General features: G+C 40.1%; 2 protein-coding genes across 2 annotated transcripts in view; one reads left to right on the top strand and one right to left on the bottom strand.

The window, feature by feature from the left end:
* HABP4 (hyaluronan binding protein 4) lies at window positions 1-26914 on the top strand. The gene is made up of 7 exons (XM_064438828.1): window positions 1-506; window positions 9967-10114; window positions 10976-11161; window positions 13159-13242; window positions 20108-20276; window positions 22021-22194; window positions 23250-26914. The coding sequence occupies exons 1-7, from the start codon at window positions 248-250 to the stop codon at window positions 23304-23306; spliced, it is 1077 nt and encodes a 358-aa protein (XP_064294898.1). The 5' UTR covers window positions 1-247; the 3' UTR covers window positions 23307-26914.
* CDC14B (cell division cycle 14B) overlaps window positions 26868-27962 on the bottom strand; it is a 51649-nt gene continuing 50554 nt past the window's right edge. The window contains exon 13 of the mRNA XM_064438827.1: window positions 26868-27929. Coding sequence (XP_064294897.1) covers window positions 27896-27929 — 34 coding nt within the window. The 3' untranslated portion in view covers window positions 26868-27895. The remainder of the gene's footprint in view (window positions 27930-27962) is intronic.

The following is a 27962-nucleotide window of genomic DNA, read 5'->3' on the forward strand; positions in this document are numbered from 1 at the left end:
GCGGCAGCGGTGCGGCGGTCTGAGTAGTGCCGCGGCGGGTCTGGCGCGGCGTCCGTGTGCGTGTCCGTGTGCGTGTCCGTGTCCGTGTGCGTGTCCGTGTCCGTCCGTGCCGCGCTCTCTCCGCCTTGCCTCGTCACCGCCGCTGGAGCTCCAACTGCCTCTCTCTGTCTGTCTGTCTGCGTGTGCGTGTGCCCGTGCCCGTGCGTTTCCCCGTGCCTGCGTTTGTGTGTGTAGGTTATCCGCGGAGATGAAGAAGTCGGTGGCCGGCTCGGTGGCTGGCGTCATGCAGGAGGACTTCGGCTGCACCATCACCAACCGCTTCTCCCAGCTCCTGGACGACGACTCGGACCCCTTCGACGTCGTGCGGGAGGCCGAGTGCCGCCGGCAGCAGGAGCAGCGGCAGAAGCGCAGCGAGGCGGGCAGGAGGGCCGGCGGCAGGCGGGAGTCTCAGAGGGAGCGCAGGCAGTCCGGCAGCCCCTCCGTGCCCGGGTGGCAGCTGCAGTCCGGTACGCCGCCGGCGCCTCCGCAGCGGGGCGAGGCGGGGGGACGGGCGGCGGCAGCCGGTGCTCCCGCTCCCCGCGGCGGCGGCGGCGGCGGTGCGGGCAGCCTCGGCCCCGCGGCGCGGCTGGACGGTTGCTGTGTTTTTATGTCGGTGTGAATGAGTACCTGAGAGTCCCCTTGGGGAAACGGGCGGCAACCAGAGCGCTTTCGGGGGCGCTCCCGGGGCGGTCTGGCGGCGCCTCGCGGCCGGCGGGGCCGGGGGCGTGGGGGAGGTGTCGGGAGGGAAAAGGGCCCTTTGGGCCCGCAAATGGAAACTTCGGAAACACGCCTAAGAAAACAAGGGAGAGCCTCAACTCTTCCCCTACAGCGGCTATGGTTGTCGTGCCCGTTTGGCATCCCTGTTGGTGCGTCTCATCGCCTGTCACCCTGGCCGTTGTCCTCCGGTGCTTCACGCCAGGCTTTTTTCCTTGGTACCTGCGAAGTCTCTGGCACTTCAGCTTCTTCTGGGGTATAACATGTCTGGGATCTGTGCTTAGTTTGCCTTCAGTTGGCGTTGATGCCCAACCCTTTGAATAAAACCTTATTTCCTGGGTGAACTCTTCAGCGCAGCGTTCAGGAACAGTCTGGGTTGTCTGTCAGCTGCTGGGTTTTGATGCTAAATGCTTCTTGGGGGAATAGGGAGCCAGTCGGCTTTTATATCGGGATGTCTGGCTCAGTCCTCTCTGCAGCTGAAAGCTTTACTGGGTTATAGCTCCTTGCATTTGGAGGCATTTTGTGAGAGTGCTTGTTATTACTCACCTGCTGTTGAGCTTCAGGTTGCTGGATTCAGTACTTAAGGTGTCTGAGAGCTGGCTGATGGTTTCCAAATATTGGGAGTCTCTGCAGAGGCTCTGGTTTTACCCTCTTGGGTTGTTGTAAATTCCCATTCTCCTGCAGCAGGCAATAAGGCTTACCACATTAACTATTCTTAAGAAAGTAAATTATTCCTGTAGTAAATGTTCCTGTTAAATTCACAGTAACTAAACTGTGTATTTTAATGCCCCAGAAAAGGGTGTGGTCTCTGAATCAGGTTTATAGCTCCACTAAGCCATTGCCAGTGCTACCGATTCTGTTGCATAGGCTTAGTCCTACACTGCTCCAACGGCGATTATCTGGCCTTGTAGAGCAGAGAATCTTTCAATGCCAAATATGCACTAGTTAATGAGCATCTTTGTAGGGGATGATCTGAACAAGGTGTCACTGTACCTTTGGACGGTTGTATGAAACTAGTCTTTTGAGATTTCCTCTGCAGTTATATGACTTGGGCAGAGATCTCTGCCTGTAAGACCAATACTCACACTAGTAACAGGCTTATCTTATTTAGAGGATGCTTTGCTGTGGTTATCAACAGAAGGTGAAGGAGCCTGTTCAGTGAACAGCAGAGTCTCAAGTTTTGATGAAAAAGTTCTTGAACAAGACTGGTGATTGTCAGTAACCTACCAGAGCGTGGAAGTATGTGAGGGAGCATCCTTTACCTCCAACTTGTCTATAGGTATCTTAAGTATACAGGTATTGAGTGTAATTCTATGGTAATACACAGTGACTCTGTGGAGTGTCTTTGACTATTTTCTGCTATCTTGATACCGAGAAACCCAGTTTCTTATATAGAGGCATCAGGTATGTGGACCTTGTTTTAATTTCCTGCTAATTTAAGGTGAAGAAAAGACTGCTGGCCTATAGTAGCATTTGTGAAAGTGAACTAACACCTATATTGAGAGTTATTTGGTCTGAAAAATTATGCCCTTCTCTAAAGAAAGTGGTTATCCTGGATTTTGTCTGGGCTTGTTGTAAAAGTGCAGTGCTCAGGACACAGGCAGAGAGTTGAGACTTGGTCCTGTCTGTGTGCTCCTCCTCTGGATGTGCTGTCTTAGCAAGCCTGCTTGGAAGGGTGGGGATCACCCTCTGGCTTAGGGCAAATACAGCGATGGCATAGCTGACAAATGCAAAGCAATTTGGCGTTTTGAGTGAAAAATCTGGTTGTTTTTGGAAAGGTGGGGGGGCAGCTTTTTATTTGGGCCATACCAAGTTGACTTGTTATACAGGATTCAACCAGGAAACCTCTGGATACAGTAAAAGATTCAGGGGACTATTGGCATAATGGCTGAGATGTGAGTAACCACTCAGGAAGGTCCTTGTACCAGCTCAGTGTGGCATAAAGCTTCTAATGATGGATGGATGCACTGCTGGAAAAGTGCACCTCTGTTTGGGGAAATAAATAATATTGATTAAAATTACTAAATTATGAAACTGACAAAACTCATCTTTAAAAAAAGAATTTTGTTTCCAGTCTTCCATAGTGATTTTTTTTTTTCACATTTTAGGCATAGCTCCCTCTCATTTCATTTAACTGATTAGGAATTAAACACCATCAAGAAGCATCTAGACCCATCTGGATTGGATTGTGTTATTATGGTTAAAAGGACAAAATTCAGTGTGTATTGTACCCGTGTTCATAGAGTCATTACAGAACAGCCCAGGTTGGAAGACACCTCAAAGGATTGTCTGGTCCAACCTTTGGTGGGAAAGGCAGCCTAGAAGAGATCATGTAGCACCCTGTACAACAGCATCTTGAAAACCTCGAGTGACAGGGATTCCACCATGTCCCTGGGGAGGTTGTTCCAGGTGATAGTTATATATTTCTGATACTGAGATGAAACCTCTCCTGTTGTCCCTTGTCTTTTCCGTGCAGGTCCCAGTGAAGAAAGAGCCTCCATCCACTTTGTAGCTGCACTTTGGGTACTGGAATACTGTGATGTGGTTTCCCCTAAGCCTTTTCTTCTCCAGGGAGAAGAGACCTAACTCCTTCAGCCTTTCCTCACAGTACAGCTTCTCCAGCCCTTTGGTCTTCTTCATGGCCCTCCTTTAGATCCCCTCCAGACTGTTTTATCCAATTACTGGGGCATTTTGCTTCTTTGAGTTACAAAAAGTGTTCTTAAGAGTTTCGTGATTTTTGTTTTATTGTTGTATTATTTCTTGAGCACATCAAATCTGGACAAAATAGTCTTTACCTTTAGAAAGACTTGAAGCAAGCCTAGTTTTCGATTTTGCTATATAAAAAAGTTTTACAGTAGTCTGAGAGACAACTTCTAGTGTTATGTTTTGATGTTAGAGTGGAAGGTTTACTCACAAAGTTCTGTAAGACACCATTTCTTTTTAACTTAGTTCTTCACTGCCTTTTCCAGGGGAGTTTTTACTTAATTTCTCGAGATGTTTTTCAGTTTGAAACAAACATACTGGGAGGACTTTGCTAGATAATCTAGGACTTTGACCTTTAGAATCCAAACTATTTGTTATGAATTGACACAACTGTAGAGACTATTTTTAAATCTTTCTTTAAGGAGGAAACAGATTCCTATTCCATAGTGTACCAAAACCCACACTTTTGACTTTAATGATGTATTTTTTCTCTTTTACCAGCTGTGGTGTTTTGTGATTTTTAGCCTGTATGCTGAGGATATGGGTAAAGGCTGTTTGTAGGTATTACAGCTCTTATAATTGCACCACTTAACATTAACTTAGTTCATTCTTAGCACGGTGGCCAAACTGCATTTGCCAGCTTTTTATTCAAAAGGCCCAGTTGCAGAGCTTGCATTCTTTACCGGTCCAGGCAAATTAAATTTGTTGATGATGCAGTAATAACTTCTGTTCTGTTGAAATCTCTAAACCTTTGTTGCTAATACCTCTAAAAGGTTTTGTTCTTTCATGTACATTTGATGACTCGTGTAACATTTAGATGTAGTTCCTCAATACTTATGTGTTTGAGTTTTTAGTTATGGTTTTAGGTTAATATGGCACGGAATATTTTCTGGGGAATTTCGTCTTACACTGATTTCAATTTTCTTATTTTTAAATAATTTATTCCAATATCATTCTTTCAGCTAAGTAGTCGTAAGGATTGCCCAAAGGAAAGCTGCAGTAGGCAATTCTGTAATTGAGTACTGGCACACATGAAAACAAAATACCACAGAATAGAGACTAACTCCATGTGTCTTTCTTTGGTGTGTTGCATGCAATAGCTGAAGCCTTTTTTTGTATTTTGGGATACTGTGGTATTATTCTGCAAATCGTGTAATTAGCCATGCTTTAGTTCACAAAATTAATTGCTAGAAGTTTGGAATTAACATCGCGTGGACACGCACATGCAAAAGGGAGGAAGTAAGATTGTTTGTGCAGTCTTAAATGTGATGTACTCTGAAATACCGCAAAACAAGTCCCTGAGAGTGAGCTGTCTTTTACTGTTTGCAGTCATGCAACTGTATGGTAAAGGAAGATCAATGTCCATGTATAGGTATTATTGTGTTACTGAGATGGTAATGAAGTAGTGTCTTTGCAAGCACCCACAATTAATGACAGAGGTCCTTGAATTATAGCACAGCTTCTTCACTTGCCCCCATTCCAGACCAACTAGAGCAGTATTCCTGTTTGGTGTTTGTACTTACTTCATCTCCTCTGAACTCCCATTAAATTGTTTCTTGAGGCTCAGATCTTTTTTATTTAAAAATGAGCTGTTAAGCTGAAAACAGAGGAAAGAAGGGTCTCTTGGAATAAGTGGAAAGAGAGAACTGAATTTAGGACCGGTGATCGTGCTGCAGTTAGCTTTGTTTTAACATCTACAAGGCAGTTGAAACTTGTCTGAAATGAAAAACCTCAAGCACGGTTTAAATTTTTTATTTTGTGTGTATGCAGGTGGGTGGGAAGTCTGTGCTAAAAGACCTGTGAGAGGGCTAAATAACTGAAGTTTGTTGGTACAAGGTTATTTAGCCCAGTAGAAAAAGAGTCGCAGGGCAATGACATGAATTATGTACTGTAAATGAGCTATAAAATGTCAGAGGGAATTAACTGTCAGTAAGTGTAAAGTAATATGTATGGGAGAACATGGATCAAGGTGGGGGCAGTGTTGCAAGCTATACTGCAAAGTGAAAGATTTTTCTAATTCAAACTATAGTAGTTTAGGAAAGAGAGCTTGGAGTCATTGGGACTGTTAAGATTTGAACAGCAGGTCTCTTTCCAGTTGCCATCTAGGAGGTAAGCAGAGTTGGGAATTTCTGAGGTAGCAGTAGTAAGGAAAACAGAACAGGAATTGTTATGCCTTTGAAGGAATCTTACTTTCCCACATCTTGAAGCGCGTCTGCTCTTGTTCAGTGCAAAGATTTTAAAATTACAAGAAGCACACTAGAGTAACGTGCATGATGAATCTTACAGAAAGATTTGTGTATTGGGAGAAATTCAAATTAAGGTTTTTGTTTTGAGAGGGGGTGTCTGAGGATACAAAAAGAGTGTATAGAACTGCAGGTGAGACTTGGAGAACGCAAAGAATACTTATTTTTTTCTTATTTTACAGAAATAAAGGGATACGATTTCAGACAGTTTTTGCTGAAATAAGGAATGGTTTTTCTAGAGACTGTAATTGACCTGTGGTACATCTTGCTGTAGGGTGATGCTGATGTATACAAGCATGTATCTATTCAGACAGCAGTCTGGGCGAAGGCATGGCAGCCTGTCTGTAGATCTGTCCTCCATAAATCAATGCTTACAGTCCTTGATTCAGAAAACCTCTAAGGGTAAATTGCCAGGTGGAAAGTATTTTGTCATTGCTTTTTTCTTTCTTCAAATGCATGCTGTAAGACGTAGAAGTCTTTCATCTGGTTACTGTGGTTGATCTAATGTTCATCCTGACTGTATCAAAACTACACTCAGTTTGCTTCTTCTCTGTTCCTGTGTGTGCTACTTGGGCAAAATAGAAGTAACTCTTTGCCTCGCACTTCTGCATCCCAGGCTGCATTTGTGGAAGTGGAGTATTGATGGAATCGTCTCACCAGGTTTGAGTGTCAGCTATTGTGGTGGGATGAGTTTGTCTCAGGCACGTGAGAATTCATAAAACACCATGATGCAGCATTGTCAGATGGATTTTAGGTCAGAATACAAGTTTTTGGTGCTCTTTGTGGCAGCAACCTCCCTCAAGATGTGAATTGATTGCCAGCTGCCATTCTCACCTGCCATGCTCCTTACCTAAGGGAATGGGAGAAACAGACCAAGATTTCTGCTCTTGCTTGCAGTGACTGATAGCAGCTGCAGGCTGGGCTCCTTGTGGTGTTCATCTGAAGCTGAGGTTTGCTGCACAAAACCCTTTTTTCTTTCTCCCCCTTAAAACTAATAATTAAAAAAAAAAACGATGAGAGCAGGCTGTCTTAGTTGGAGTCAGTGAAGAGCCCACAAAGCCTAGAAAACTATCTTTTCCCAAGCTCAAGTCCTACTTGTTTGAGAATAGCTGATCTGCATGGAGAAACTTGGTGGGAGCTAGATAACACTGCAAAGGCAGCTAGATATTGCTGCATTGTTTTGAATCCATCTCTTAACACATAGATATCCAGTGACTGGGAAGACAGGCAATGAAGGTCTTAAAAATAAAGTTGCGAGTTTGTGATATGTGCTTTGTTAAAAACATTTTTAAAGAAGTCTTCCCATCTAAATGCTGCAGTATAAACAAAAGTAGTACTGAAGGTAAAGTGTTATTCTAGGGAAAGTGAAAACTACTTGAATATGTTAGCACTGTAAGATTTAGTTTTAACAATGGCTTGTGAAACTGAGCTTTTTTTCTTTAGCAATGTTTAGTTCTAGCACCTGGTAATTTTAGTGTTTACAGATGACTTTCTCTAATAATAGCTCAGCTGCTGCTTCTGAAAAAAAATAAAAAGCTAGGTCTGATGAAACAGTTTGAGCATTAGATTTCTCTTCTGATTCCTCAGTTTGGAAAGTAAAATGACAGGCAGCTGAGCTGACATATTGGGCTGCTGCGGTAACCTCCCAGAGAAGGGGTGGTGAGGTGGAGAACAGTGAGCAACATCTTCGGCTGAATACAGGTGACAGATGTAAGACACAGGAAAAACACTTTAAAGAGAGACTAAACTTGGTAACTGGGAAAGAGCGATCTTCAGTTTTCAGCATGATGATTAAGACCTCAGGTAGATGATCTACAAAACTCTGAGCTGTTTTTGTGGGTTTGAAGAAAACCTGTGTACCTGTACAAGGAGACAAAATTGGCGTGTACTTGGAGAGGCAGTTAATGAGCATAGCCCAGCTCTTTTTAAGTGACAGTTATTATGGCAGTGCTACACAAGATTTCTCATGGTTTTTTTTTTTCCTCTCTTCCCCCCACCACCCCCACCTCCAAGGGTAGGTGGCCTTTCAGCTCCTTAAATAAAAATGAGTCTACATTGGGACACATGTATGGCAGAGGATTAAAATTTGATACCTTATGGTATCACTGACGCCAAGCTCCAGTTTAGTTTGCCCTTATATGCAGAGCTGAAAGTTGTGCTGGTATTTGAACTGATTCACAAGCAGGTCACAAGCCTCTGCCCTGAGGGTGACTTGGCCTGTTAGAGGGGTGTAGTTGCTGTATACTGTTTTAATCCCCTGCTGCATGTCTGCCAAACCAGTTAAAAATGTTCTATACAGGTAGTAAGTGCCACAAATAATCTTTCAGGTTTTTAACATCCATCTGCAGTAATTATAGCCACCTGTTAGAATCAAAGTGAAATAGCCTTGCACTGAAATCAGAGTAGATTGCTTTGTCTAGGATAATTAGTGCTAGTGACATGTATGTGGCAAGAACACTTGTTCTGAAGTACTTCTAATTGGTACTGGGTAACAGAACCAGAGACCATCGTTTTAAAATGACTTTTGCATCTTAATTTTTTTGGCACTGCTTTACTAGTTTTAAGGAGCTCTTTGAATATGAAGGTGAAATTGAGGTTAATGCTAAGCACATAGGGAAGGTGGTCTCTGACTACTGCATTCTTCCCAAGTTATTCTGTTTAGAATAACTGATGTTTCTGATAGCCAGTGAGAGGCTCAGAAATAAATAAAAACTCACTCTTGTATTGCAGTTGCACATTCAGATCCAAACAAAATAAGTAAAAATTAGGTCAGAAATGAGTAGTCACTTCTTCCACAGCAAGATTCCAGTTTGTAATTAACACTTGTATAGTTAGTGGTGTAGTTGAGATGTGCATAGAGTCAGGCATGTTTCCCCACAGCATATACATTTCTGTATTTTTTGTAATTTTGCTTTTTCTTAAAGCATCCTGATTTGAAAAGCTTATTCAGAAACTGGTTTCAAGAGTTGGCCATTAGCCAGAGATTACATTGCAGTTTTGGGGGCACAAATATGCTTGCTGCTCTAAGGTTCGAGAAACTCCAGACCTTGAGAAGAGAGAATTACTGGAATATATTGTGTCAAGCTGTTTGTGCTTTAAAGAAAACCAAAGCCGGGGCTGCTTCTGCAGCACAAATAAACCTTATCTTCTGCATGCAGATATGACTGTCCTTACTGCATAACAGAAAACTTTATTTACCACTCTTCTACCTTATTCACTGACTGGGTAGTTCTTTGAATTTCTTCCTTTTAAGAGATGATGTTACAGACTTTGTGCTTCCCACGTAGGCTTTGATCAGAGATCTTATATGGGCATTTCTATGGAGCTATGAATTTGTATCTTAATATTGTGACATAGTATAGGCTTTTTGCTCTTTGTGTGCTGGCAACGGATAGCCAGTAGGCAGGAGTGTCACTTGTCCACTAACCTGAGTTCAGCAGCTTGCTCAGCATTGCACAGGTCCTTCATTTGGAAAGAATTGCTCGGTTTCATTGGCCTGAGAGCAGTGTTTCTGTAGTTCCTTGCTTGACTGACTTAAACCAGCACCTTTTCATCCAATAGTGTAAGTACAGGAGCCTAGTAGGCAAAAGGGTTGCTCGCTTTGTCACAAATACAGCACAGAATTTGGTAAAAGAGGGAAGGGAGCACTGATGAAATGAAAACTTATGCAAGTTCATAAATGAACTTTAATCGTATGCTAGTTGTATGTGGGTTGAGTGGATAACCTCAATTTATTTTCTCTTATAATACACAATTTCTCTGCATTCACCCTGCCCAACCTCCTCCTCCTTAGCACCAACAATGGTTGAACAAAGCCCCAAAAAGCTGAAATATGTTTTATCTTGGAATATGTGGACATCCTAGAATCAATTAGTGGTGTTGGAGCCTTTGTACTTACTGCTTGGTTTTCTTCTACTTAAACCTCAGTGACTTGTAGTGTTGGTGAATGGTCCTCTCCTCCACAGAATAGAACAGTAGTAGAAGGACATGTCTCTCCTCTGGTTGTTGGATACCACAGCTGGGAGCTTAAAGGAGGGGCGCAGACTCAGACTTCTAAATTCAGCTCATCTGGCAGGAGTTGTGTTGTCTCATGATGAACAACTAATGCCTGCCTCAAACAGCCCTCCTCTTTCCCCCACTGTCATTGCTAAAAGTAAGGTAGAAGACTGTAAGGTGTAATCAATCTATTCCAGTCGGTAGCTTGGTAACTGCAATTCAGTTGTTTTTAAACTGTTAGTTATATATATATGTGTGTGTGTGTGTCTAGGCAAGAAGCAAACACCTACGAAGGGAGAACAGCAAGGATTCACTAACAAAGGAGCAGAGGTGAAAGAAGACAAAACTGAATGGAGACCATCTTCCAGGCAGTACCGTTCCTCTGAAACAGGAAGACAAGCGGAAATCACAATGGAAAGGTATGTATCATACAGGGAGAAGTAAGGTGCCTTGTAGGGGATCCCCACAGGGGTGGGAAGGGAAAGACTTAACCTTCTTAAAACAGATATTGTAGGCAGATGTGACTTGAAGGCATGGTCGCATTATTAGTGTGTAGATTTGTTGCCAGACAATTTAGCTCATGCCTGTCAGAGCTGTAATTTCAGCTTCCTCACAGACTGATTTGGAGTGGTTTTGTTAAATGTTAGAAATATAAGGTGAAACTGAAAAGAGTAAAGATCTTAGAATGTAACCTCTAGTCTGTAACGTAAATGTTCATTTCTGACCTCCAGTACCAAGCTTTGCAGAACTCATGGTGCAGGTTCCAAGTTTAATGAGTTTTACTGTTTAAACTGAAAAGAAACCTTTGTCATACTATGTACTGCTTGGACAGTGAATACATATAAATTTTGCTTTCTTCATAAGTACTAGAAAATTCCACCTAAACCTTTGACACTTGAGAGCGTGGCTGTTCTTGCTAAATACCAACTATTGTGATTAAAGTAAGTTCCCTGAAGTTTTTAGCAGTTGCATATAAATCTGGGTTTAGACAGTGGAGCTATTGCCTGATAAAGCTGTTGGAAGGTTTTAGTTTTATAGTGTTTTATTTGACTTCTCTAATGTTTTCAGTGTTAGCAATGAACAGCTGAAATTTCTATTCCTGTTATCTGTAATAATTCCCCGAGTTCAGTTTATGTCCATTTTTAATGACAAAACTAGTAACTGTACTGTGTGCTGTGTAAAGATGCGCTCTAAAAAATTGTCCCGTAGCTCTCATACACTGATGTCTGCACAAATACAACCATACCATTTCTTTTTCTTCCTTGTTAACTGTTCTGTAGGAACAAAAATCTGGCTAGAGATTATGGGCCAACTGAAAGATTAGACTATGAAAGGCCAATAAGAGGTCGTGGTAGTGGAAGAGACGGAATGCAAGGTAGAGGAAGAGGTGGTGAACTAAATAGAAGTGTTGGTGCCTCTGAAAAAGAAAAATGGGAATTTCAAAGACACAGTCGGAATGGTAACACGTAAGTGTTCTGTGCACTGCTTCTTAACCTGGTGTACAAGTAAACAATAGTCAGCACTGCAGTAGCATCTCTTTAAGTATTCTGTTCCCTTTTTCTCTATCCAAGTTGGCTGGCAAAAAATAAATACTGGTCCTAATTTAAAAAGCTCTTAAACTCAGAAACCCGTTTTGTTTTTAGAGGAGTAAAAGCAGAAGACAAAAAGGGTGGAGGTGGAGCTTGCAATTGGGAAGCAGTTAAAGATGATACAAGGTACAACATATGCTTATGCCCACCATAGATCATCATTTTCTGTGGCCCACCTTAGGTCATAGTTTTCTATTCATCAGTTTCATGTCCAGTTTGAGCTTTACAAGCCTTGCTTTCTATTAATTGTCATGAATGTAGTTTTACAGTTTTCTGAACTCATCTCCCTCATGTTGGCAAGATTAAGTTGTAGCAAAGGCATAGTGATGTTTCTTCCAGTAAGACTGCCAAAATCTTTTGACTGGGGCCAAGTTGTCTTTTAACTGAAATAAGCTGTGGTTTTTCCTCAGTAGTCACGTAAGTGGAACTTTGGTATTTAATGGCGTTGCTACAAAATGCTGATTAAAAGATTGAAATTCTGTTGGTGGACATAAATCCCAGTCTCTTTTTCTCAAGTTTTATTTATAATTTCTAAATCGCAAAGCTGTAATACAAGTCAGTGTGGCTCTGGAAGTAATATTTAGGTGATTCTACCACTGAAATATATTTTAAAGTGCACAGGAGGATCAGTAAGAGAATGTGATGGTTTATTAACTGTCAGATAAAAAAAATATTGGGAATTTTCAGATCAGTTCTATATTTCTTTTAGTTGTTTCTCATCAGATTTGCAAAAATCTCACTGGAAATTTTGGCATTTGTACGTTCTTCACACCTAGCAATACACTGTCCTTTCAAGTAGCTTTTGTTCTCATATGCATCTAGAACTCTTTAACTGAAGGCTGATAAAGGACAGAGAAGCCAGTGCTTTGAACTTACAGTACACATTCATTGACAAAATTGTTTTAAAAATAAAATTTTAATACTTAGATCGTGAATTCAGGCAATCTGGCTAAAAGGTTGAAAAATACAGCCATGATGGATAATAATTTTGGCGCTTCATATTCCAAGTTGTTCTGAAAGTTTGTACTAACTTCTATCTCTTCTATAATACTTCATATGAAAAGTAAAAGATTGGTTAGGTACTCTGGTTTTTCAAAACAGAAGATCAGCTAGATTCACGTAGTTCTAAGCTGATAGTGCAAAGCTAGCTGACCCAAAGCACAAAATTAGGATGGCAGGGAAGGTTGTGTGAACTTCATAAAGTACAATAAATTTAAGATCCTTTGTATTTATTCTCCTTAGTTACATTTTGTTTAGTTGAGGAGCATCAGAACTTATGATATAAACATGAGATATCAGTGCTTTCCTGTGATGTCGTGCGTGTGGTAGGAGTCGTGTTAAACTGGAGTTGCCTAAACAATTCTAAAAGCAGGTGTGTGCCTTAGCTGTGCTCAAGGATGCATCGAAGCTAGAAGGTGTTAATTTTAAATATGTATGTCTACCAGTTGAATGAAAGTACTGGTACTGCTCTCATTTGACAGTGAACTAATATCTGTGATACAGAAAATACAAACTTGGAGTATGAATTTTACCATTTTAATAGTTGGAAAGAAATGAAAAGACAAACACAAATATCAGTGATATACTGTAATCAAGTACTGGTATTAGTAGTGACAATTGAATTATTTTGTCTTCATGCACGTTTTTCACTTCTTTTGATTAGAAGTACATAGAAGTCAGATTTTCCTGATATTTCCTATTTTGTTTGTTGCTCAAGTAGTCAGTAGATCTACTTTCAGCTAATGATATTCAAGGTTTTTCCTCTATTTTTTCCCCTCCTAAGGAATTCTGGAAAAAAGTGGTGTGTTGATCTGCAAGGCTTTTTTCCAGTGTGTCCCATGAAGACTTTTTCAGTCTTTTGTTTACTGTTTTAGTGGGATGGAACAGAATGCTCCTATGGAAGAGACTGCAGCAACAGCTGAGAAGCCAGGGTTGTGTGAAGGAGAGCCTCGGAACAAGTACAGTCTAACTAAAATATTTTCCTTCTGTATGCAAAGAAAACAATTGTCTGTTACTGATAATACTTGTGTTGGGAGGCACACCTGAAATGTGAACGGTGAAGTTTTGCTAGTACACATATTTTAATATAGAAAAGCTTTATATGTATTTGCAGGTCAAAAAAATGCATTCCCAAATATTACCAAAGTCTGGTTTATACAGCTGCAGATTTCATTTAATTTCCCAGTGATGCTTACATTCCTAAGATTTGGTGATACTTTAAAGAGGAGCTACATGTTGTCTGTTACCTTTTTAACGGGGCTAATTTGTAAAAATCTACACTGCTTTTTGGAGTTCCCTATGAGAAAAAGGTATTCAAGGTGCCTATGCAATCGTACAAACACAATTAAAATACATTAAGATAAAATTTTCTAAGCTGGTATTCATCCACTGCTAATACCATGCAATTGTCATCTATTCACAATGTGTAGAACTTGAAAAACTCACTGGAAATGGTCTTGCAGTGAGCTTTAGAAGTAGGGAAATTGAGAGACAAATCTGCCCCTCGTCTTCTGGCTTCCGTTCTTCTCAGTGTCCAGTGAGAATTTACTTCATAGGAAATAAACACTGGCTTAAGCAAACGTAACTGGACAGTCTTGTCCAAGTAAGAGACTTTAAAGAATAATCAAATAGCATATGGTGAATATCTCCTAATGAGTGAAAGAGGACTAGTGCAACATGTCAGCCTTCTCATCTGCTATGAAGATAAATGAGCTTGCTATGGTGCCTTTTTTACCTAATGATGGCAGCTCATTATCCATGGCCTTGGTTCATTTCATCATCATAAAGCTGACTAGACTATAAAACCCATTTTATACATTCAGGTTGTATAACCCTGTAAGAAGCTGAGTTTGTATAGCTTTGGTTCTTTTCATTTTAAACTAGCTTTTAATATACAGCTGGAGGTTTGGATACATGGGGAAATCTGTCTCTGAAATGGAATGACTATGGCTGGATTTCCAGAAAACTGTTTCTAGACTAGCTTAAATCAGATGGGGAGTATAGATAAACTGTCAAAAATGCACTGTATTAGCTAAATATGAGAGCAGTTATTCAGTGTTTTTCATCAACTGCTGGCACCTTTACTCATTTCAGACTTGAATTGGAGTAGAAACAAATACAAGCTCTTTGTAGATGTGTCCTGACATCTGTTCATTGCAGAGCGTAAGGCACGAGGCTATATGTAGTGGCAAAGGCATCTGACAGAAGCTGCCAGTTGCCTTTAATTCTTTTCCCTTACTCAGAGGTCACTAGGTATTTGATCAGACTGTGAGCCTTTCTGGAGATTTTACTCCTCCTCATGTTTTTAAAGAGATCTTCATTAGGAATAGTCCACTGAAATCTGTAAGATTCAAAAATACTAGCTACCTACAAAAACAAAGGTCTGCATTGTGTACTCTTTTCCGTGTGGTAAATATTGTCCTGAAGACTCTCAAATCTGTATAAAAAAATAGGAATTACATATACCTCAATGCACTTAGGCTTTGGAGGTAGTGTCAGCTTGGTGAATCTATGTATTTTAAAATAGAAGAGCAGACATTGTGTATTCGAATAGTGCCTAGGTGATGGTTAAGGATGGTAAGCATACACCTTAACAAGGTGGAATTATTTTTGTTGTTCTTTTAACATTTAAAAGCAAAAGCTATGGGGTATGGTTTCCAGGCTTCAGGGTGTATTTTTAAGCTCTTGTATGCTTAGCTTGCCCCTGCCCTCCAGGGTAGCTGTCTTCTAGCAGGTAAAACACATCAGCAAAAAATTCTAGCAGGCCACCTTCTGCTTTTGCTACAGCATCAATATTGAGGGTGTAGGGGTTGTGTGTTTGCTTAAGTAACTGCTAGGATTGTTCTCATTTTGACTCTTAAAAGCAGCGACTCCAAGGAATCCATTTCTTTTCTACTGCTTAATTGCTGTTGTGTGCCTGTATTGAGGAAGAGATGGAAAACCTGTGTTTGTTTCTTCTCTCATTCTCTTTTGGGCTGTAGCTGTTTCCAATTAAAAGTAAAAAAAGTTTTCCTGAAAATTGGGAATAATCTGTCTGCGTGGAGATACTGTATAGCTTTCTGATGTGGTACCAGCTAATTTCAGTGCACATCTGGAAAGACTTCTATGGGCTTCTGTAACTTACGGGGTTTTGCCTTCAGGACTATGTCCACATTGCTGTCCTTCAGCTTCCCTTTGCTAAGTACTGCAGGGCAAGGGTTTCTTTAGTACTGCTGTAATAGAAATCAAGTTATTTCTTTCCATATCCTCAAATTTCCTTGAGTGTATCGATAATGTCTGTCTCTGTTTATAGCATCTCAAACTGTATGCTAATAGTTGTGGTGTTTTTGTTGCAAGTAACGAGTATAAAATATGTAACTAGTACAGCAGTATAAGCTTTTCTCACAGCTGCTTTCTGTTGAAGTTGTCTTCACAGTCTGAACAATGTAACACACTTGTGTTGACTGGTACTTCAAATGAATAGATTTTTCTTTTTGTTCAGTATGACACAGAGTCTAATCAATTCCTACCAAAGGTATTTGCTGAGTTAGTATTTATTCTGTGGGTTTTCTTCTATTTCTTCACACAGGACTTTCTTCCTCTTTGGTGGAGCTATGTATTCTTCTGGTCATTTAATAGGAAGCTTTCAAAATCTGTCTTCAAGTTTGCTGAGCCATTTACCTCTCCTGCTGTGTATGTTGGTTGGTTGGTTGGGTTTTTTTTTGGTGGGGTTTTTTTTGAGTGGGTGATTTTTTTTTTTTGTTAGTAGTGACATGAAGCTATCAGTAGACCAGGCCAGATCTTCATAAGTATTTGGTTCAGAGTTTTTCTTCTGTAGTTAATTTGTACATTTGTCACTTGGTCTTACCTTGTTTAACTTTGAATTTTTCTGTAACTGGTGGTAATGCTCCTGTAAATGATGTTCACTAGGAAGGAGTCATGTCATTGATTTCATTATAGAAGCTGAAAAAAAATTGCTTTGTGCAGCTGAATAATACAAAAGCTGATCTGAAAATGACCTACTATCATGATTTTTAATGATATGAAAATAATCAGCTGGACAACTGACCTGAATGCCATCCTTTTCCATTCGCATTTCTTCGGCGTATTAATGTGTTCACGCAAGAAAGGTATGCACAGTAAGCAAGGTGTAGCCAGAGAGTTATGGTCATACATTGAAAACACTGAAGCTGTAGGAACCATAACTGAAGGCTCCCATTTGGTGTTTTGGTAGGTACTTGCCTTGTGAATTCAGTTTGTTCATGTCCAGAGGCCGTGCTTAGGTGTCTGGCAGGTTTTTAAAGCGTGATTGTTGGTGTGCCAAGGAGCTTATTAACTTGATTAATGAAAATGCACACCAAGCAGTTACTAAAAATGTGTATGGTTGGGAGGTAGAAAGTAATACACAGAGTGCAGTGCACTTCCATTCAAGCTTGGTGCCCAAAACAACCTGCTACAATCGAGTCTCTGTCCAAAATGTGCTACGCAGGTTCCTGTTGCTGTGCTTGACTAATGAGAGGTGTTTCCCCTTGGGAGTCTTGGCATCCTAAAACAGATTCGTACTGCTAAGAACCTAGCAGTTAAAACCATCCTTTGGAGTAAAAATCAAACCATACTTTGCAGTGTAAAACCACCAGTATTTCCTTTAGAAAAGGTAAGTGGTTGGTTTTGATAGAAATGTACTTTCAAAGCAGTACCTGTGATTGCTTTTTTGAGAGATCAAGTTGCTGTGTGGTGAAATGCCCTCATGTTGTCTTACGATCATGGGCATTCAGATCTGAAGGGGGTCTTGCTGACTCAAGGCATGACCAACCATACCTGTGCCACTTCTCACACCTGTCTGGCTGATTTTTAGTGTTCTCTACTGATAGAGATTTCTAGTGGTCTTTCCAATACTTGGGAAATAGAAACTACTCTGTGTGTTTTTCTCCTGAGTGTCTTGCCCTAACATCATGGATGTGCAAAACTGTCTTTGTTTTTGAATGTTATGTATGTTTCCACCTCAGCATCTCTTTAAAGGCTTCCTATGTAGATCACATATTTTAGACCTCGTATCTGTCTTGCAATTCTATTCTGGACTTTCTGCTGCTTCCCACACAGAAGACATTACTCAGTTGAGACATTGTTCCACCTTACCAGCAGTGACATCTGTTCCAAACAAAACTGTTTCTTTTGTGTCTCCTTATAATAGTACGTTGTAGCAGTAGGGACAAATGCTGTTAATTTAAAGTTCAGCTTGACTGGGTTACCTCCAATACTCTTGCATGGTTTGGGGGTTCAGGGCCCCTCCTCAGAGCTTCTGCCTTTGCTAGTGGTTCTTTCTCTGTGTGTGTGGCTGATACTTCTCTTCTGATACTTACGTATTTCTGCTTGTCCTTGGGACCTCCTAGTGGTGGTTGGTTGTTTTCAAATCACTTGGCCTCTTCAGCATCTCATACCACTGGTCAGTCCTTCAGTATTCTTGAACACTTGTGCTATTGACCTTTTCTTTCACAAGCTTTGTGGCATAGAAAATGCAGTGAATGTATTATGTATTACACTGTGGATAACTGCACAGAGCTGGCCTTAAAGCCCCACTCAAATGCTTGTTGTTCTTCTGCAAATTGAAAGATAGCTACTTCTCAAGTACTTGTTGCAACCAGTTCTGTATCTTTCTACTACTCTCACCAAGGACCAAAACGGTGTCTCCCTAAAGTGATGAAAACTTAATGGGAGAGGACAAAAGACTTCTTAAAGTTCAGATGTGCAATTTACTGATTCTGTCCTGAGATAGTGGCTTAGGAAGAAATTAAACCAATTTAATAGACCCCTTTTTAATTAGTTTACTTCCTCTTTTTTTCTTCCTCTGCATGCTTGCAACTAGTCGTGCTTTTCCAACACCTATTTACAAAACTGAAGCTTCATATAATTGATCAAAAATCATCTGGCTTCTTACTCTTGAGGACAACAAATCTAAATGGTTGGGGTGCAGTTGGTTCTTAATGCTCTTACATATGGACTAGTATCTGTTGGTGTTTTTCCAGGAGTAGCTGCAGCTACTTTATTTAACTCAGTAAACCACTTTTTTCTTTTTTTTTGGTAACAGTTCTTCTAAAATAGTTTCAGATCTTCTTAATCAGTATGGAACTACAACCTGCTTACCAGTCTTTTAACCTTTAACTGCTGGTTGGTATAGCTGGAACTTCCAAAATAGTAGGGCATGAAGGCACGTCAGAAGGTAGCCATTATAGTACAGGACTCACATTTTTTTTATTTACTTTTTCCTGCAAAGTACATTTTAAACTGTCCATCCTAGAACTGAAATTAAGGGCTGTCTTACTGTTCAGTTCTGCTTCTACCTGTCATATGCTGGGTGCTTCAGGAAAGTACTGTATAATTTTGACTGGCAAGAAATCAAATGGTTCTATGCAAGATCAAGTAGGAAGAGGGAGCAGGCCTGTTCCTATGTAGGCTCGTTCTAAATGTACAGAAAACTCAAAATAAATGTGTGTGTGCTGATGAGGTGCTTGTACAAATTGAAAAACAAAATGCAGAGCTCACTGACTGCCATTTGACTCTGCACCTTTCTGTTAGAAAATAAATTTCCAACTTGCATCTAATCAGTTGTATAGTTACATTGGAAAAGTCATCAGCATTTGGTAGAAGATGACTTGGAACTGCAGCTGAGTGAAGAAAAATCCATAGTTCGCTCACCAGAATGGAGCTAATGAAAGGGTATTCTGGCAAAATCAATGTTAGAAAAATGTTTAATCAACTTTGGCTGCTATTGCAATGCATAACAGTTTTGTGTGGGAGAAGGAGAAATGGTTTCTCAAGTGTCTGTCAGGAAGCAGTGCAGGTTTTCCTGTAGTTTGTGGTTTTTGAATTGTTATGGTGGTGAAGCGGGTTGTCACCTGTGCATGGGATGCTGCTTAGTAAGGAATAGCTTTCTGCAAATATCATTAAAAGGTACACCTGTAGTGTATTCTAATAGCTGCTTGGTCAGCATTAGAAAAGTGGCAGAAGAGTAATCAAGTAGTGATGAGTAAAGGAGGATCTTTAGTTTTGTCTTATGTATCTTGTCTTATGAATACAGACAAAGCCTTGGACTTCTCTCTCTACAGTTCAAAAATATGCAAGGCAGATTCCACTGTATTCCGTATGTTTTCCTTGAACATATCACCATTATTGCACTTTGTGACAGATTAAAACTAGGATTAATCTGGTTTTGCCAGGTGATAAATACTGTCTCCTTGTGTGCTACTACATCTAACAAAAGATATCAAAGGAGCATCTTGTGAAATTAACAAAGGGAATGTTAATAATTACCTAGAAGATCCCATAGGGTGATCATTGTGTCTTTTTGATGACTGAAAGCTGCAATGAAACATGAATCCTTCTCATGTTGTCATTCTGCAGTAGGAGTCAATAAAACCATGCAATTGGGGTGTTCTAAAACTGCCCAGTATGCTTTCCTTTACTATGGCTATATTTGCTAGGAGTAGATTTACTATTAAACAGTAGGGTTGAGAACATGCCATATCAAAAGACAGACTGGTTTTGTCTAGAATCTGACGTGCTTGAATTTATGAGACTGGATAAATACCAGAACTTGCTACAGGAGGCTGGAGGCACCGTTTGTTCATATGACTAATTTCAAACAGGCCAAAGTATGTTTTCCAACTTAAATTAACACAAAACTTGCACATCAAGTTACATTGGGGAGTAAGGGAAACCGAGGATAGTCGTTTGGTGAGAAACATTCCAAATGTTTTGTTCAGTATCCTTACCTTAGAGATTAGTGTTCTTGTTCATCCTGGCATGTTGCAAGCTAATGGTTTTTACTTTACAACTATAAACCTTTAGAGTTGCTGAAGGACAGCCAATGGAAGAACTAGTTCAAGAAATGACGTTAGATGAGTGGAAAAATCTTCAGCAACAGAATCGACCAAAGCCTGGATTCAACATCCGGAAGCCAGAATCCACTGTTCCTTCCAAAGCAGTGGTGATTCACAGGTCAAAATATAGAGATGATGTAAGCATTGCCTCAGGAATACTGTAAACTCTGCTTTATGCCCAGGGTTAGGAAACTGTCTCTATTCTTTTTCTACGAGTTTTAGTATAATCTGAACGGACTAGAAATCAGTACCTAAGCTTTGTTACTGTAATCACATATGTGTTCCAAAACTTGGGTTAAACTTACCGTCTGTTCATTTTCTTCTTTCAGATCATCACCCCTATTTTGTATGCAAATACATAATATATCAAGTTGTTCTGCCTTATGGCTCAGTCTTAGCAATATAAAACCTGTGTCCTTGCTGCTGCCACCTATGTAGATCTCTGGTAATGCTGATAGAGAAACTTGGTTTACTAAACAGTTCTTATCCTAATTTTGAATGAATCCTGTTTAGCTGACTTGACAGTATACACTTGCAGATACATATATTAAACTCAGGATTTGGCATCTGTTACTCTGGATGCTAAGCGTCCTATTTCTCATCTGTGCTGGATCCCAGTTTTCATTGTGCACTTGGAATATTTGATTATTTTTTTTTAAATCCCCCCCAGTTTTAGGGTCCTGCTTCTTAAAAGTAACTCTGGAGAGCTTGTTCTATAGTAATGTGCTCCCCCGCCTCTTTTTCCTAACTTTCATTCCACCATATTGCTGGGATTGATGTTTCAGGGAGAACTTGTAGTTCATTGATATGACTGGGGAGAGAGGGGAGGATTCTTTCACAGATTCTTGCTTACTTAGATTTCAGATTTTGGGAGTCACAGAAGTGTGTGCATACACTTGTAGTCTAGCATGATGGAGTTTTGGTACTTAAAGTCTGCATGCACATATGAACATACATATTATCCTTTGTCTAGTTATAATATTAAAATCCAAACCTGCATCTTTTTAAGCCTTAATCAGTTTAGGTCACTGAGTGCTTCCAGGGACAGACACTAATACTGAAGTGGCCTGCGTCCTTTTTAGCATGGCTTTTGGTGGTCACAGTTGCCATTATTCCCTCTTCTCTTTCGGAGGGAGATGGTGGTAGGGGTGGGGAGAATACCTTTCACAAGCTCTGAAGAGTCTATGCAAGTGTGTGAAGAGTGCATGCAGACTTCTGTTCTTTTTGCCCATGAAGTTTCTTGGCTGGCAGTATAAAGGGACCTTGTCAAAATGAACATAGAATAGGAGATACAGGAACTGCATAGCTTGGACAAGTCAAATCCCTATATTAGATATCAAATAAAATAAGTGCTTTGTCACTGTATGGGATGAGTTTGCATATACATTGTTATTACCACAGTGCACATTAAAATTATGATGGGAAATAGTCTTACATCCTACAGCTAGTAGGAATACACAGAGTTAAAACAGTAATCTCATAGCTGCAGACAAATAGACTAATAGATTGGTTAGTAGCCAAATGCTGTGTTTTACTCTGGCCTTTTAACCATCACTTGAAGATAATTGTAGGAGTAAGCAGCTTAAGCCTGATTCTCTAGTCCCTTGGAAAACCTCATAGATGATATTTCTGAAAAACCTCTTCACTGTTACAGAGCTGGTACAGAAGACTTTGTTGCCAGGACTCTCTGAGGTAACAAAGAACTATCCAAGGCATCTGGGAAGCTACAGTTGCCTCGCCTCTGTTAAAACCCTGTGCAAGTTAAGGCCTGTCTTCTATTCCAGATGTCATCTTGATTTATCTGCTGCTTAGTCTGTAATACAAATGTGTGTGTGTATATGTACATGGGAGCTGTAGGCTTTAACCAGATCTTCCTTTTAGTTGCAAAAAACCTGTGAAGATTCTCATGTCTTCCGAAGACCAGCAAATGACATAACATCTCAGCTGCATATTAATTTTGGGAGTCTTCCTCGCCCTGGCTGTGGATCAAGAGGAGCACGAGGTGGTCGTGGTTGTGGCAGACAAGTTGAGGAGACACGATCTCAACGACAAGTAGTGGGTTTTATGGTTATTTGCTTGGAGATTTTTTTTGGCTGTTGATGCGCGTGTGTGTTGTGCCTCCTTGTGTGTGGAACTGTTGATTTCTGTAGTGACAGACTTGTGTCGTATTCCTGCCTCATGTTACGTTGGCCTGGTTATTTTGAGTTCCTGAGCCACATCATGTTACTTAAAATTAAATGCTCACAACTCTTAACACACAAAATTCAAAAGGTCTGATTACTGGTTGCTGTAATGGTAACTAGAGGAAAGGGTGCAATGAAGATTTGCTTCAGCAGTGAGTTTTGATGTAAATTGGGAAGTAATTAAAATGACTAAATGCTTGTATCTGTTACAGAAAACTTCAGTATCGTACAGTAATAGTACTTTTATTACTGAGAGTGAGATCAGCAAATCTGAGATCCTACAGAGGAAGACAGAACCCTTATGGCATCCTACAGAATGATACAAGTGTTCAATATAACCATTAAACCTTCCACTAACCTTTTTCTCTTAAACAAAAAAAGCACTTTCACGCTGAAAAATGACATCTTTATTTTTCATACTAACTGAAGATCTCAGTTTACTTCTGTCTTGTATGAGTAAAATACTTTAAGGTTGGGAATTTACAGAATGATACGGAAGTGATTTGATGTGTTTGTTTCATCTGAATGAAAAAGGTTCTTAATATAATAGCAATCTCTGTAATAACAGTGCATTGAGTTTAAACTACAATCCAATATGTGCAACAGCCTTAAAAATGTAGAAAGAAAATGATGCTGCTTCTAAAAACAGACAGTATTTTGGGTGAAATTGCTCTGCTTCGTTGCTGCAAAACTTGTGATCTTCTGGTCCTCCTCAGGCAGTAGATCAGCATTATAAATACATTCACACTGAAGAAATTATAGTAGTCATAACTTCTGAGATAAATGCTTAGCATTTCTGTGATAGTGATGGATACAAAGCATTTAACTTGAAGAGTGAAACCTTTTCAGGGTAAAATACATATACATAGCTGTCAGATGCTTTTGAAATGCATTCATTTTTATAAAGTTTCCTTTCTTACTTTATAGGTGCAGCTTGTTGCTCCAAATCCTGATGATCCTGAGGATTTTCCAGCTTTAGCTTGAAGAACAGTGATGAATGATGGTATCTCAAAGTAGCTTTGGCATAACTGTGAAGAGACCAATTTTCTGCTAGTGTGGATAAAGAAAGTCTGTTTCTCCTGGAAAAGCTGTTTGGGTATTTTGGTGTGACATGATTGCAGCACTTTACTAATTGAGTTGGGTTCTGGAGATACTGGTAGACTGGGGTCCTGTCACAGGTTCCAGTGTCTACCTCCATTTGTGAAAACTGTGTGAAGGCTTATTGTACTTCTACGAGGCTTCAGACGAAGTTAGAGTACAGTGTTTAAAAATGTGTATATAGAGATTATATCAAGTTCTCCATGGCACCATGGTGAAATGTAAATTGTACATGGTCCGTAATGGGGACTTTTATTTCACTGTACATTCAAAAGCTGCCTTCCCAGTTCCTTTGAATGAAGTATATATTTCAGTCACAAGCTGCAGTTCTTCAGAGTTTGGCAAATAAAGGAGAGTACTCACTGGTTTGGGTTGGAGGTATTTTCACAAGTAAGAGTAGCAGATCCAAGCTTTTGCTATTTGAATGTAGTCTGTAGAAAAAAACCCAAACAAACGAACAAAAAAAACCTCCCAAACATGAAGAGCAGACCTTACTCACCCAAAACAGTGAACATCTCTCTAAACAGAAGTGATCTTTAAAATTAAGGCAGCACAGATGCTTTTACTTGATAGCTATCTGTAAGTCTTGCTTCATTAACAAGATACTTTACCTTCAGCATCTTCAAAATAGATGCAGACTGTAAGACTTTTGAGCCGAAGACAAAACCAAACTGTTAAGGAAGCTTTTAATTTTAGCAGGAGCAACTAATAACTAAAATGTTTCATGCCTTACCAAGAAATCTGTGACATTGGGGATGGTGGGATGTCCTTTCCTTACAGCTTTAACATACTTCCTTACTTGAGTTACATAGGCTAACTTGTTCCCCATCAAAGGGGACACTCAGAGCCGTTCTTGGGGATGTGAGGGAGACGAGGAAATGGTGCCAGAAGTGATGAGAGAAAGAAGTGAGAGGGCAACCACACTGGACTTTTTGGAAGTAGCTGTCAGCCTCAGAGGAGTCTTCAAATGCCTGCTCAACTTAAACTAATTTCTTTTTTCTATTCTTTGTCTCACTTTGTTTTGTATAACTTCTAAGCAGTCTCCTCTGAGAGCAAATAGTAGATGAGACTTAAGGAAAAATACTTTTGCTTTGGGTGAGCTCTAAGAGTATCCAGAAACTTAAAGTAACTCTTATCTCAGTGGTAAGGCTTTATGCAAGAAGGATGTAATCATCCTAGAAAGACTTCTGACTCTTCTGTATGCTCCAAACAGATGGTCTGTAAAGTAGTGCTGTCCAGGGGAACTCTCTTATATTGTTAAATTACTTATATGACAGTTTGGTATAACATGAGATTTCAGATTCCACAAGGAGCTTATTTTAGTGGCATAGGGACACTCTGATCTGTAAGAGAGAGAATTTTAAAGCAAACGAAGTGCTGGTGTTAGAGGAGCCCATGCTGCTGCTTTTTGAGTAATCGAACTGGATGGAATAACACAAATTACTCTTCCACCTTGAAGGAGCAAGCTACTACTAAAAATCACTGCTGCTCTTTTAGTAGGTGTTCAGGTGTTTCTGCCAAAAATGGCAATTACCTGATTGTGGAGCAGCGGTGGTTTTGTCTGTGAAGTTTTTCTACTCATTCTTCCCTTCCTGTTCCCCTTCTCCCATCGGACATGGAAGAATGTGTCTGAAATTTTATTTATATTTTTACTTTCAGGGGTGAGTGTGTGTGTATGTGCGGAGAACTGCTTTGCAAGGCTCACCTCTGTTTCCCATCATGTTTTGAAGGTGTAGCCTCTTGCTTTAGTAACACCTCTTTTTGCTAAGGAAAGCAGTGTAATACTTAAGCCAAACCTTCCTTTTTCTACTAAAAATTTGAAACCTTTTTATGCTACTGGGCCTGGAGTTCCTTGGAGAATGCTTTAAAGGACTTGTCAAAGTGTATCTGTGAATCAACATTTGGTCAGCAGATTGTTTAAAAACCTCCTGTTTAAAAAAAAAAAGAAAAAAAGGCTTGTTTTAAGACTGTTTTAACAAAGAAAAAAACAAAACAAACCACATCTCCCCCCTTCCACCACATCCCCCCACCCCCCACCCCCACAACCCACCCAACCCAAAACTTTGTGAGAACGAGGTTTAGTGTAGTTGGTTATGGCTCATTAAACCAAAAGTGTCTTAGAGCAGATAGGTTTGGCAATTCCTTTTCAGGCTGTCAGACTTGAATATGGCTTAAGAGATTCTCTAGTTGATAGTACCTAAATATAGAGAAGAAATTAATAATTATAAGTGGTGTCAGTAATCTAATTCCTTTGCCTAGCTGTGAAAAGAGAACTTATTCAATCTCAGTCATCTGGCATACTTAACAGATACAGCTATTTTGGTACCTTAAGCATGTCTGGTGCTAACAGTCCCTCCTGGTTTAGCTTTACTCCTTCATGTAAAGCAAATGTTAGCAGGTATAAATATATCCACAGACACTAGTAAAACACCACAGGCATCTTAAGAAGAGATTAAATAGTGTTGCAGATCTTAGTCACGTTACTCTTTAATGCACTACTACGAGCAACTCTGTTATTAGTATTACTGTAGTGAGCAGCCTAGGAAAAACTACTGCATTTCAGCTTTGAGTTTTAGATTAATGTAAATCCCAGTAAGTTTGCAAAGAAAGGTATTCACTTCTCTCCACAACTGTCATTTATATATGATAAAGTTGATACTGCATGGTCCTCTTGAATCATATGTAGTGCCATGGTACAGGACTGCCCAGAGTGTATTACTATGAAAGTGCCTTTAAATGAAAGAGGAGAGGTCTTGTGCTTAACATAAGAATACTAAAGAATAACTAAAAAAACTTAGAAATAAAAAGCCCTGGTAAAAATTTTTAGTTGATAAATAGGAGTATTAGGCAATTGAGTGCATAAGAGATTAGGTTTTCATATGAAAACAGGGGTGGGGATATGCACAGCCTTTGGGCCCAAAACCTGTAGCCATAGTACACCTATGTCATTAAGATTATTCTTACATAATGTTCAAGCCTTTTTTTTTTTTCCCCCTTCAGAGCTGTCACAGGCACATGTATGTGTACACAGACGTCCACATAAAGATACATATACATACATGTGCAGTGTTGAGAGTAATGTAACACTGAGTCATTGTCACTGGATCAACAACTGAATGTGAAACGTGGTTATTTTTGCAGAAAAAGTACATTTCAGTCATTGAGTAACAGGCATAGAATTAGATCTTTTTCTGTAACAAATGCTGGGCAATTACTGAACAGTTTGCTTGGAGGGGTGAAACCTTCAGTCTTTGGAAGAAGTAACAACTGTTACATTTGAGCTCTATTACTTATAATTTAATGTGAAATACTTAATCTTCAGCTGGGTTTTATTTGCAAACAAATGCCTTTTGAAGATGTGATGCAATGACTGTTGCGGGTAGCTGTGTCTGAAGAGCAGCTTTAAATACTGCATCACATTTAATGGCAGTGTTGTGTTTTGAGACAAACCAGCAATTAATGTATTGAATAAAGTTTTTGCTTTCCCTGTTTGCGTAGCCAGTGTGAATATCTATATTCTGTAATCTGTTGTCTCTACAGTGTTTTACAGCTAGTTAACTGGACTCAATAGGCTGCGATCTCCTTTTAGCCATGGTAGCTCCTATGCACAGTAGTTACTATTCGAACTAAAGATGCTGAGTTTTGCATAATGTAATTGAATTAGCAGAATAGCTTTGCCAAAGGGTAAAAACAGCAGCAACGAGGTAAGTATTTCTTCTCTCCTGGCAAAATTAAAAGTCTACATACTATAATCTGGGAATTCTATGCTTGCTAGTGGTTTGGTTATATTTGTTACTTATGGACTGAATGATGTTTTCAGAGGTTTTCCTGGCTCTAGCAAAGGCACTGGACCTTGGAAGCTACTGTGGGAAAAGTAAAACCTAGTAACCTTTTCAGTGAAGCTCCCACTGAAGTGAGAGAAGACCATAGGCTGGAAAAGGTCTGATCAGTGGGAGGAATGCAAGGAGCCTTTCAAATAAGGGGGAAGAAAACCCAACAAACCAACATTAAGTAATAGTTCACTTAAAAATAGAGATGGTGTGGGAGAGAGATGGGGGGAAAAAGCACTTAGATGCATGACAACAGGACAATCATCACCTGTGTTGACAACTGAGTAGAGATTCAGTGCTAGGAGCATGATGTTTTGGGAGGCAGAACTCAGAAAGAAACACAAGGGGATCTAGAGAGAAGCTGTGTTGGAAGGAGGGGTAATGAGGAGGCCGAGCCCTTCCACTGAGTAGAATTCAAAGGAACTGACCTGCTGTCTTAAGATAGTGGCATCAAAGCTCTGATGGAGGGAGGTAAAAGCAAGCTCCTAATGGTGAGAATTGGTCTGCTTCAGCATCTGCGTAGTGTCTATCTTCCCGCTGTCGGCTGCTGTCACCTTGGATTTCCTTGCATTAGTAATAGCTCCTGCCAAGGATAATCTGCTCCCTCTGTCCTGTGAGGGCACAAGGAGTTTGGGATTTACCGCTTCATCCTGTTTGTGGCATAAGTGGTCTGCAGCAGCTGGTGTAGACGGAAGAGTTGGGAGTCAGAAGT

This window comes from Phalacrocorax carbo, chromosome Z, assembly GCF_963921805.1.
Source record: "Phalacrocorax carbo chromosome Z, bPhaCar2.1, whole genome shotgun sequence".
NCBI lineage: Eukaryota > Metazoa > Chordata > Aves > Suliformes > Phalacrocoracidae > Phalacrocorax > Phalacrocorax carbo.

Coding starts and splice junctions, on each gene's coding strand:
- HABP4 (XM_064438828.1), top strand. CDS start 248: ATGAAGAAGTCGGTGGCCGGCTCGGTGGCTGGCGTCATGCAGGAGGAC. Junction 11,162..13,158: donor CACAGTCGGAATGGTAACAC/GTAAGTGTTCTG, acceptor TTACTGTTTTAG/TGGGATGGAACAGAATGCTC. Junction 20,277..22,020: donor GGTCAAAATATAGAGATGAT/GTAAGCATTGCC, acceptor TCTTCCTTTTAG/TTGCAAAAAACCTGTGAAGA.